This window comes from Leptonychotes weddellii, unplaced genomic scaffold (assembly GCF_054177405.1).
Source record: "Leptonychotes weddellii isolate Sample4059 unplaced genomic scaffold, ASM5417740v2 HiC_scaffold_3614, whole genome shotgun sequence".
Lineage (NCBI taxonomy): Eukaryota > Metazoa > Chordata > Mammalia > Carnivora > Phocidae > Leptonychotes > Leptonychotes weddellii.
This window is the reverse complement of record NW_027963042.1, coordinates 1-12,399: the sequence shown is the minus strand read 5'-3', so window position 1 is coordinate 12,399 and position 12,399 is coordinate 1. Positions and strand designations below refer to the sequence as shown.

Genomic DNA, 12,399 nt, shown 5'->3' with positions numbered 1-12,399 from the left:
GGAATCTCTTAGTGCTTGTCTATGCTCCTGAGGGACACTGTCATAGCACTGGCTGATGAGGAAAGCATTTTCTGCAGCCGGAGCTGGAGTCGCTCGCTGTTCCACCCGCATCACCCCTTTCCTCCAGGCAGCTGCTGAAGGCAGGTAAAAAGTAACCTGTGTTCTGTCCTGTGGCTTCCAGAAAGCCAGAAAACAAGTAAAACTCGGAAGAGTCAAGAGAATACAACCCATAAACAGATTCCCTTAAAAAAAAAAAAAAAAGCCAACTGAAGCCATTTCAACATTTTTTTAAGTTTTTATTTTAATTCCATATATCGCCCTCTGCTCATCGCCACAAATGCCCTCCTTAACCCCCATCACCTATTTCCCCCAACCCCCCACTCTCCTCCCCTCTGGTGACCAGCAACACTGCTCTCTGTAGTTAAAGTCTGTTTCTTGGCTTGTCTCTCTCTCTCTTTTTTTTTCCTTTGCCTTTTGCTCGTTCGTTTTGTTTCTCAGATTCCACATATGAGTGAAATCCTATGATATTTGTCTTCCTCTCACTGACTTAGAGACCACCTCAACTTTGACAGAGTTTTCTCTCACCCATGTCAGCATGCACAGAAAAGACCCGGGTTGTCCTAAGTCATCTTTTCTCTTCCTTGGTCATCTACGTGAATTTAGTTTTGTCTCTTTCCATGCTTTCTGTCCTTATTTTTAGACATGGTTATAAATATTAATCACTCTGATACTATGCCCCAATACTAGGAAGGCCCCCCGCAGACCAACACAAAACATAATAACTGAGCAGACTTGAGGCATAATTCCTTCTCTGAGTTTATGAATACACAGTGAGGTCAGATTGCTTTTCTCCTGTCAGTCTCGGTAACAATAATGGAAAGAAAATGGTCAACTGCTGCCTCTACTGAAAGGAGACCATTAATAAATGTTAAACTTGGCACCCAACTATTGCAAGAAAGATTTCATTACAGTGGAGCAGTTCGTGCTTTGGTCCTCAGGGAGGGAGGAAGAATAGAAAAATGCATTTCACAAGGTTGTGCTGAATAAATGTGTGTTACTTCTTTTCTCCAAAAAGACATTGCAATAAACATCTGCAAATTCAATTAAAAATAATAATAACTTACAGGAGAAACATGGTCTGGTTAATAAAGAGTATCACCCAAAAAGATAAAAAGAGGCCAAGGTGGGGACACGCTCTATCCATCGTATTGGTTCACACACTCTCCCCTTTAACAGACGAAGTCACTGAGGCTCAGATGCTTCCCAGCATCAAAGAGCTGAGACCCAGGCAGTGTGGCTCCAGGGTTGACTCCCTTTACTCCTGCACTCTGCTGCCTGGGGTCTAGTCGACTGGAATGTGTAGGCAGCACTGATGCTGCAGCTGCTAACGTGGTGCTCCCTCAACCACTTGCCCCAGAAGCACCTGGAAGGTGGACAATATGCAGCTTCCTGGGCCCCATGTCACCTCTACTGATCCAGCATCTCTCGAGTTTGTGCCCACGCATCTTCATTTTAACAAAGCTCCCCAGTGATTAATAAGCACCTTCACATTGAAGAACCACGGCACTGTCTTCTTGCCATAAACTGACCACCTGTCCACACATGAGGCTGAATTTCTAAATAATTCTTTTCATTGGGCTCCACCATCATTTGTCAGTCAGCAAACATTCGTTGAGACTCTCTTCCTTGGAAGGTTCCATGTGAATCTCTTTGGGGGTTGGGGAGCATAAATACTCGTAAGACATTCCCGATTTTCAGCCATTTGCCCCTATAATCCATTCTCCACACAGCCTTCCATTTGCTTTGTTCATGGTACTTACTAAAATTTGTATTTATCTGTTTGTTTTCTTGTGTATGTCTGTTTTCCCCACTGGACTTTAAGCTCCTTGTAGACAGGACAGGACTGGCTTTGGTCACCATTGCGTCCCTAGGACCTAGCATAATACCTCACACACATATACCAGCCACCATGTTGAATGAATGAATGAATGAATGAACAAAAAATAACAAATGAATGCATTTCTAGTCTTGTAGGGGAAGTGGGACATAAATGTATGTAGCTATTATAAAGTAGTAAACAAATAAGAGAAATGCAAATAGAAATGGTTAAGATTGCACTTCAGCTGTATGAAATTTTGGGAATTCCAGGTACAAGGAATGGCATGGGAGAAAGTATTTGATAAAGATGAGAAAGCCAAAACTCTTCTGTTAAGCCTGCAAAATGCATGAAGGGGAATAGCATTCAGGGAACAGACAACAGTCTCTGAATGCCAGGCAAAGGTGTTTTCTTAATTATTTGATAGGAAATAAGCCACTAAGGGTTTTTGAACATGGTAAGTCATAGGATCAGAGCTCTATTAATCTGGTAGCAGCGTCAGGGTGAACTGGAGGAAGGGAATTCTGGAACAGGGGCCTGAGGATGCTTTTTCTCCCTGCTCATTTCTGCTCCTAATCTCTCTGTTTCCCAAGTGTGGATCTCAGAAGCTACAACAAATACTTTCATCTCAAGCAAACATTCGTTCTTTCCATCTTCACAAGCCTACGAGAACAAATGCTTAAAAAGCAAACACGTCATGGAAAGAATACCAATTAGTCCTGAAATCCTGTACAGCCTGGGAGTTTGAGAGACAGGAAGCCAAAAGGACGTGGTTTCTGAGCTGCTCTTGACTCGCCCCTGCTCGTGGTAAGAGCTTTTACTTCCTTTTCTCCTTTTTGACTTCCGTGATGCTGATGCAAAAACTTTGGCTTCAGGTTAGACCTGTAATACCTGACTGTCATGGTCCCCTTGCCGTGTCCAAGAACATCACCTACGGATTGTGACATTTTCTACTCTGAGCCCAGATCAAGTCTCAGAATCCTTCTGGAGACTGTTACAACTGATGGAAGAAAGCTGGCTCCTGAGACAAAACCTATTTGCCATTGCAGGGGCACATTCCCACCCCACCCCCCCACCCTTTGTAACATCTGTTCAGGACTGACTCTATCCTGATGTCTATAATCACATGTGCCATCTGCTTCTAAGCTAAACTAAACAGAAATAAAATCATCACAACCTTACTTACAACTTTCTTTTCTTTTCCCGTCATTACCTGTCAGGTACGTTTGCTCGTGAATCTCCGTGATACTCAAGAGTTCAGCACTCTGTTGCTGGCAGCTTCTCCTCGCCTGGTGCCAAGTTAAAGCAGATTTGGAGTTTATCTGGTAGGAAATGCCAGTCAGCGGGTCTTTATTCCATAAGCTTTCACTGCCCTCGACTATAAAAAAAGTCAAATGCAATTGGCTACATTAGGCATAGAAGAGACTTTCAGGGAAAAATATTTCTTAAACGATTCTAGTAGCATTTCTGCCTGAAGTGTATTTGTTTTGTTTTCTTTTCTTTTACTTATTTTTGAAGTGCCTATGAGATTTTCTTCGCTCTTCTGATGAAGAGGGGGAGTTTTCAAAATATCGACTGGCATCTCATTCTTTTCACATGCCTAAGAAAGGAAAGAGAGGCATTGTCTCCCTACTTTTGTGTTGGGATGTTTGGGATCAATTGAGTTGGGAAGTGAGGCAAATGCAAATACTAAGAATAGGGATGTCAGCCCAAATTCCTTAATCTAGAAAAAAATATAGGGTAAAGAGAATGTATAAATCTTCTCTCAATAAGCGGATATTTTGCCTGCACATTCTAGTTGGGTCTTTTTAGACCAAAGGCATGGGCGTTAGAAGGCAAAGTCATGGACTCTACCACCAACCAGGCTAACCCGGACCTACATCCAGGCACCATCACTCACTACTGCTTTGTCCTTAGTTCTTAAGCCTCATTTTCCCACCTCTAGGATGTATTAAATCTGTGTGGCCCTAGGCAATCGAAGAAGCTGATTGTTAGTTTTTCTTCCTTCAGAATAAAAAATAATTCTTTGAGCTTATTTTTGCCTTTGCTATTTTATGATTCCCAATACACTCTATAAACTTAGTTATACCTTATGAAAGGCCAGTAGTATTGATGGATAAATATTATTTATAGTGTGTTCCCTATAAGGTGTTTGGGAAATGAGTCAACAAATCAAGTATTTCTGTGTGCTTCGTGTTATAAAAATGTCCCTTTTCTCTTTTTAACAATATAAAATTCTACCTACAAATCCTAGGGAGCAATAATTTCTTCACTTACTTGTGAAGAAAAGAAGGAATCATGTAACTTCTCAGATTTTCTGATAAGTGTTCAACTTGCCAAGAAGTTGGCCAGTTTCCCGTAAGCATATAACCTATGGCATGAATCTTTGTATGTGACCTTTTTCATCACACACCACATACTATGATATGAAACTTGTGGTTCCATGGCACATCAAAGAGGAAGAAAAATAAATCAAAATTCCATTCAGGCAACAACATAGAAATTTCTAAGATGTTTTCATTATAAAATTGCTATATATTTACATAAAAATAAATTTGAATTGGTATAATGTTCAATTTAAATGATCGTGATCTGAGATCTTAGTAGTTCCATATCCAAAAGTATTCTTCTCCACATTAAGTGAGATCACTCAAATGAGACTGATTTGAGGGCTATTTGAAGATGGAGATGTTTTAAATACATATTTTTTAGAAATTTGGAGGTCTAATATGGTAGAAAATGTGAGACACAGATACACACATAAAAGGGGGGAGGGTTATTTTTTTGCCCAGGAATGGAGGAGAGAGATATACATGACCAAAGAAGGAAATGCTATTTGACTCTTCTCTTCATTTAAAGAAAGTATATTTTGCACTTTAGATCAAGGAATTAAAATCGATTTCTCAATGAATGTATAGGTTTGCTAACTCTACACCTCCCTGGATTGTTCAAATTCCTGCAGTAAACCAGCATAACTAATGTGGAAAGCTAAAGTTGCAAGCTATGGAGAATTGAGAGAAAGGGTCTTTTCCTTTTCCTGTTCTCATGATACTTCAAAATAAATGTCTAAACAGAAGGAAAACATTACAATAAACAATGCAAAGGACAATGAAGAGTGAAATTATTAAAATGTCACTAGGTCAATAACTGGTAGCTCATCTTCCTGTATTAAGCCTGCTAGTTTAAGGCTAATATAAAATAGTGTTCTTTTGAAAGGAACACAAAGCAAGGAAAATGAAGTAGATTGGGAAATCACAAAGCCCTTTAAGAAAGGCATGAAATGTATAAAATGTGCTTTAAATTTTTAATGCACGTTGAAATCAAACAACTTTTTATTCCCCATAGTTATTTTACTTTTACATTTAACTATGTATATATATAGCTAAACTATATATATTTAAATTTATATACATATATATATACACTATATATAGTATATAGGCTTTGAAGACATAAATTAGAAGTAATAAGACTAAAAGGTTATTTAAGAGAATACTCAGGATCCCAAGGTTTTGAGATTTTTTTTTGTGGGTTTTTTTGTGTGTGTGATTAGTGACTAGCCATTTGTCTTCCATTTAATGATTGATTAAATCACACATATATCCAACAACTCCTTCATCAATACCACTTAAGTGCAAGATGCTATAGTTAGACCCACGAAATCCACACCCCCAAGAAACTCCATAATAACAGATTTAGAAAATACAATTCCTACTAAGTAAAGGTGAAAGACACTCCTCAATCATTGGAAAACAAGTATTGCTTCATCTTAAGGGAAAAAAATACCTCGATTCTGACAAAAAGACATCTAATATAGTGGTCAGACCTCTATAAACCTTTCACAGGAATCAGACCTTTAAGAGTTGTTATAAGAGAGGCAAATATAATTATTTCACCCAAGAACAGGAGAGCAATGTCGCCATGAATGGGAAACCTGTTTTTGTAGATATTCACCCAGAACATAGGAACAGCACACAGAACAGAATTACAATAATATATGGAGCTGAATAATCAAATTTATTTTAAGTGGGATTATAAATCAAAAGAGAGAAATAAGTATGATTCTTAGACTTTGGGATTTAACTCAAGACGCTGAAATATTTTTGTGAATTATTTCACAATAATGCTTGGAATAATGTGATTGTGTGTGGATGTGTGGTCCCCAAAATTCAGTTGTAAGCAACGCTATTGCAATTCAGGTGGCCTTGCAACCATCCCAGACTTCATCTGCACCCAGATTCTCCCCCCGCACCCACCCCTCTGCAGGTCAGCAGGAGAAAGAGTTCTGAGTAATAGCGCAAAACGGGAGCTGCTGTGATCCGTAGTCTGAAGGGCAAGTGGTCAGGGAGCAAGAAATTTAGGGGGTAGAAAGGGAAGGGCATAGCTGGCCACAGACTGAGAATGTGGGGTAACAGGGAAAGTGAAAGGACCCCTCCCTTGCCTCCTTCTTCAGTCCCAGCCTGCCTCCCAAGGCTGATGCCCTCCTCCACCCGCCCCTCCACCGCACCCAAACCTGCTATACTGTTTCTCTACAGATTTTTTTTTTTTAAGATTTTATTTATTTGAGAGAGAGAATGAGCAAGTAAGAGCATGAGCAAGGGGAGAGGCAGAGGGCGCAGCAGGGTCACCACTGAGCAGGGAGCCCCACGTTGGCTCGATCCCAGGACCCTGGGATCATGACCTGAGCCGAACGAAGGCAGATGCTTAACCGACTGAGCCACCCAGGTGTCCCTCTTTACAGATTCTTGAGTGTGGAAAGAACACAGGAGAATTCTTCAATTCTGGCTGCTTCCCATCAGTATCATGAAAAGCCACTTATTTTGTTATTACTGCAATAATGTTTTCATTTTAAAAATCCCTTCAAGCATAAAAATAATCCACTTCCATTTGATTCAGAGCTATGTTAAATTAAATGATACCATTCTTAAATTAAATTCACTATCATTACTATTCATTACTATCACTCTCAGAGAAAGGAACCCTTTTCATTACTTTGGCAAAAAGTCAGGAGCTCCTCCCATCTCTTTTGTTGTATCAAACCACATGTCTATGGCATTGTTTAAGTTTTATTTTTGATCTATGGACCTATGGTTTAATAAAGGTAAATCCCCGGGGGGGGGTATTCAGTATATATTGTATCATATGCAGTATAATTTGCCCTACAGTCTTAGCAGTAAAAGCTGAAGGTAGGAAACAGTTGGTGGAAATAAAGGGGTCATGTGATGCAGCCCAGGGCTGAGCGTCAGATCTGTGTCTGGTCTTCAGCCAATATGGATCACCTTCTCCGTTGCAAAGTGGGGACAATGACATCTGCACAGGGTTGTGGTGGAGTGTGACAAGTTAATAAATGGGAAATAACTTTGAGGGGGGAAATGGCCTCAATAAACACACGGTATTATCGCCACGGTGCTGTACTAAATGTAGCAAACCCTTCTCGGTGATCACACTACTTACATTTCAAGGGACAATATCCAAATAGCTTGTCCGCGTCATAGTCTGCTGTGGTCCCACACCAGAGCCATCCATCTGATCGCCCAGCACTTGTACAATCTGCATACCACTTGTTTTCAAACTTGAATGGAAAGGCGCACGTTGCCCCGTTGGCATTGCCCAGCAGCGTGTACATGTCTAGAAGAGACATATTGATCGCACTTAGAATGTCAGTCAATCTTCTGGTCGGTGGCTTTCCATTAAATAAGAAGGATGCCGAAAGAATGGAGTCTTACTCTTCTGACCACATTTGAGGTCCCCACACGGGGAATTCTTTTCTCTTTCCTTTCTGTCTCTACCCCCGTCTTTTGCTGAGTATACACAGCAGTCTCTGTTAGGAACAACTCTAGTGCCACCTCATTTCTGCTCTTTTAGGACAGATTTTCCTCTTTCCTCGTGTGAGGGAAAAGTAGTCAGCTCTACTAACACCCGCCTTGACTTCTGCATTTCCCCCGAAACAGAGAAGAGGCAATTCTTCCTCTTGCTTGGAATTACAGAATGATTGAATCTCTAGAATGAAAAATAGCATTACCGCTGTGTGACTCAAACATGTAGCCAAAAGTTTAGTCCCCTCCTACCACTTCCTGTCAAGCCAGCCTCTACTGGAGTCCCTCCACAATGACAATGAGAAAGGGTCAGAATTTGGACATAACCCTCTAATCCACATCATGGAAAGGAAGCACTCAAAGCCATTGGATACCATTGACAATCAATATTTGTCTTTCTTAAAACTGAATTCAGACAGAGCAAAATGAGAAGCTCTGGGTTTACCTAGAAGAGAAAATTGAAACAAATAAAAAATCATCGTTGACTACGGTTTGGCTTAAGCCAAAGAATGAGAGAGGCTCATATCTCCACTGACAACCACACCACTCCCTTAACCACATCTCCAAAATGTTTAGTGTCTCTGTCTCTGTAGGGACACCCCTGGGGAAACAATAACCTTCTATAGGGAAGTATTTTACCTCTTACCACCAGCTGATATTCAGAATTTGTCCTAGATAAAAATACTCTTTCCTTAGTTAAATTTTGTAGATTCTGTGACTTTAAAAAGTCCCTAAAAGACATCTCAAAATCCAATTTAGACAATATAAAGTTTGTAAAACATATAGCACAATACCTAACATATATTAAAATCATAATGCACGTTAAGTTCCTTACCCTTTCCTTTCTCTTTCCTCACTATACTTACCAATCCTCCTGACAAGCTAGGCTTATTTTCATTTACTGCAAAATTACTTTTTCATTGATTAGCTAGTTGTTAGGAACTTCAAAATGCAATTCTAGCTTTTGTCCCATTACATTACAGAACCGGTTTCCCAAATTATATATTGTATAAGGAACATGCTGGATTTAGATATAATTATGCCACTCTTAATCACTGGGGTTTCTGTTCCTTCATATGAAGAAAACCTATTAAGACCACCTCAGGGCTAGTTATACTGTTCATTAAATTAGCCAAGAAATTTTCAGTGCTGGATTTATAGTTCTCAGTCAGAAATGGCCTTTTTAGGAGTAACCCGATTTATTTAACAAAGCCCTGATAAGGCCAAAAGAACCAAGTTCCATTCCAGCGACTTTACTGACAAGTCATGTAACTGCAGTCGATTGTTCTTCCTCTGTGGTCCAAACTCTCAGACAACACTCAGATGCTTCTAAGTCTACAATTCTGATTCTATTAGTATTCTAAAATAATCCCTGGCCCCGGCCAGTTGTCTTCCTCAAGTTTTCTTTAGAGAGACAGACTCTACATAGACCCTCTCTACATTGTCTTCTGATCGAATGTGTAATCCAATGAGTAGATTCCAAGATCACTCTGAAGGGCTAGATCTTCAAGCAGGAAAATCTTAAGTACTGAGAGAGACTTGGGGAGCAGGCAAAATATGGTCAATGGACCAGCTTCATCCAACTACCCAAGTGCTCATAGAAATAACTCAATAGATTCTTAGAACTTCCCCCCTTCCCCCATGTCCCAATTTAGCTTCTAGGTGGGAGGGGAACTTTGGTATCTTCACTTTTAACAAGCTTTCCTGGTGATCCTTAAACATATTACAGTTTGAGAACCGCTATCCTAAACCCTATGCATATTCTTCTCAAATAAGCAGGAAAACACAAAGGGTGGTGGGGATTAGGGATGGGGTCTATGTAACTTCAGTGATGTATTTTTAAATAAAATAAGAAGTCCAATGTCTTAGCACCCATCTTCCTTGTTTTGAATCCCTCAATTGGGACTACTGTCCCATCTGTGGAATTTGACTCAGTCAAGTTTGGTTCACTCTTTTCCTGCTAAAGTTTTCCATCAAGTTTCTCCTGAAAGGTTACTCTACTTAGGCTGCCTCACCTATAACTTCTAAACCTTCATTATGTTCAATAAATGCCTCAAAATAGCCTCTTTCTGAACTCTTCATCTCACTCTTCAATGCCTACTATTCCTCCTCTTCATAATGAAGGAAAATGGAAAGCTGACAAATTATGGCCTCACAAAGATCTAAACTCCCAAGCTCTGATTAGCTATGACAACTAGGTTCAACCAAACTTTGTAGCCTCAGTAACATAGTAATTTTGGAAACAGGTAATCTCTTATCCCAAATGGCAGTCTCTTCCTCTGACCTTGAGGTTGTTCTCGATAACACTTCCAAATGACTAAGTGTCCAAACCTGGAATGTGGTTATAACATCATCTGACACAAGGAGGCTTTGTAAAAGGCTTCAAGTTCTGTTTTGTTTGTGTTGTCTCTGTGCAGCCACCAGAGAATGAAATTTGGCCAAGATAAGAGAAAACTAAATACTCTGGTTTTATTTAACCTTCTAGAGCTTATGGAACCAACTTCATATGAAATTATTTTCTGCTCCACAGGTGCAACCACTTTCTAAAATAGCTGACTATGTTGCATGTTAACTTACAGGCCAATTTCTTAGCTTTTCTAATCTTCTGATTATTATAGTCTTTTTTTTTTTTAAAGATTTTATTTATTTATTTATTTGACAGAGAGATAGAGAGAGAGCACAAGTAGGCAGAGAGAGAGGGAGAAGCAGACTCTCCACTGAGCAGGGAGCCTGATGCGGGGCTCGATCCCAGGAACCTGGGATCATGATTCGAGCTGAAGGCAGACGCTTAACGACTAAGCCACCCAGGCGCTCCCTGATTATTATAGTCTTTTAATACCCATAAAGTGACAGAGAAACACTGAGAAACTTAAAAGATCATGGAATGCCAAGATTTCATTTTAGGCACTCTGAATTCATTTCTAAAAATTGTAATCCATAGGGGTGCCTGGGTGGCTCTGTCATTAAGCATCTGCCTTCGGCTCAGGTCATGGTCCCAGGGTCCTGGGATCGAGCCCTGCATCAGGCTCCCTGCTCTGCAAGAAGTCTGCTTCTCCCTCTCCCACTCCCCCTGCTTGTGTTCCTGCTCTCACTATCTCTCTGTGTCAAAAAATAAATAAAATCGTTTTAAAAAATAAAAATTGTAATCCATAGTTTAAAAAAAAACTTTAGCAAAAGTTACACACACACGCACACACACACACACACACACACAAAGCAGTCATTCCATTAATTATAAACAGCTAAAATATCATTCAGGACTTTTTACTATACTTATTCACTGTCATTTTCTCATAGAACACAGAACAGTTTAAAACACAAACATAATCAATTAATAATTCTAGCACAGGCTAAACAAGAATATGCTTATTTTCTTGAATTAGGTTCCAACTAAGAAGATGAGAAAAATTGGACAGAAAGTCAAGACATTCCATGCTTCTTACCTTCATAACCTCTAGAGCATAAATCATCTGTGGTTCCATAGACTTTCCATCTGCTCCATAAACCAGAACCCTTGTAGAGCATAATATTCTTTTCTTGTTTATTGCCATAGTTAAAAAATAAATCTTCTCCCTTGATCCCCAAAAGTGTGTCATTTTTGCACTCCCATTTCTGAAATTCGCTCTTTGGGTCACAGGCATATAGAGTGACAGCAACCCAATCTGTTTTTGATGGCACCCCCAAACATAATTTAAAAGCAACACTCATAATCCGGGATTCAGATACCCATCGGAATTTCTGCGCCTCATTGTCCTGGTTGCAAACTGCTGTTTGGACTGCACTGGGACTTAATGCTTCCACGCAGCGCTTGTGATCTTCATTATATATCAAAAATTGCTTAGTGTCTGTTTAAAAAAAAAAAGAAAGAAACAAGAAAAGATGCTTAAGTGGATACATGTGACAAAGAATATTTTAGGTCAAAATTCCCAATGTTTCCATTTCCATAAAATTTATGATCCCAGGAGAAGGTGTGAAGGGGACTCTGGGCCAGCTCAGCTCCCTCTGTGAGGGGCTGGGGATGGTGGAGGGGGCAGTCCTTGAGGCTGGAGAGAGAGACTGGGGGGAAGGCCTCTCCTGGGAGAGCACAGGGCCCCAGCAACTGGCTGGAAATCCTCACAACATGCTAGTTCATTAGGGGGAGTATTACAAAAAGGCCTGCCTTAAATGCACACAAATTGTAGTGTAGCAAACATAAAAGGTAGAGAACAGAGAAAGAAATAACCATCTGAGAAAAGAAAATTTAGATATAAGGGATGCCTGGGTGGCTCAGAAGGTTAAATGTCTGCCTTCAGCTCAGGTCATGAGCCCAGGGTGCTGGGATCGAGCCCTGCATGGGGCTCCTTGCTCAGCGGGGAGTCAGCTTCTCCCTCTGCCTCTGCCGCTCCCCCTGCTTGTACTCTCACACTCTCTTGCTCTCTCTCTTTCTGGCAAATAAATAAATAAAATCTTAAAAAAAAAGAAAATTTATATATGAATACAATAAGCTGTAGAATTAAATATATGTGTACCCTGGAATAGAATTTTGAAGTCTGATTCATCCCTACTCTCTTTGAGATAGAGGAAGCTCATATGTAATTATTCTAATTATAACATTAGCGAGGTTTTTTGTAACTTAAAAGATAATTTCATTTTAGGAAATTTTACCCTTATGTCCAGCAAATCTTTGAACTAAATGCTTTCCAAATAGCCCTGCTAGAGAAGTGTTTT

General features: G+C 40.0%; 1 protein-coding gene across 1 annotated transcript; it reads right to left on the bottom strand.

The window, feature by feature from the left end:
- Positions 1-393: 393 nt before the first annotated feature.
- LOC145719259 (macrophage mannose receptor 1-like) lies at positions 394-11,556 on the bottom strand. The gene is made up of 4 exons (XM_081810747.1): positions 11,136-11,556; positions 7,331-7,504; positions 3,090-3,254; positions 394-1,708 (listed from the first exon to the last, which is right to left on the bottom strand). Exons 1-4 carry the CDS (start codon positions 11,398-11,400, stop codon positions 1,647-1,649), a joined length of 666 nt encoding a protein of 221 aa, XP_081666873.1. The 5' UTR covers positions 11,401-11,556; the 3' UTR covers positions 394-1,646.
- Positions 11,557-12,399: the final 843 nt, after the last annotated feature.

Excerpts from the sequence above, each read along its gene's own strand:
- LOC145719259 (XM_081810747.1), bottom strand. The coding sequence starts at position 11,400 with ATGAGTGTTGCTTTTAAATTATGTTTGGGGGTGCCATCAAAAACAGAT. Across the intron at positions 7,505-11,135 it reads ATGCTCTAGAGGTTATGAAG|ACATGTACACGCTGCTGGGC; the intron begins GTAAGAAGCATG and ends TGTCTCTTCTAG. Across the intron at positions 1,709-3,089 it reads CGAGCAAACGTACCTGACAG|AGATTCACATGGAACCTTCC; the intron begins GTAATGACGGGA and ends CAACCCCCAAAG.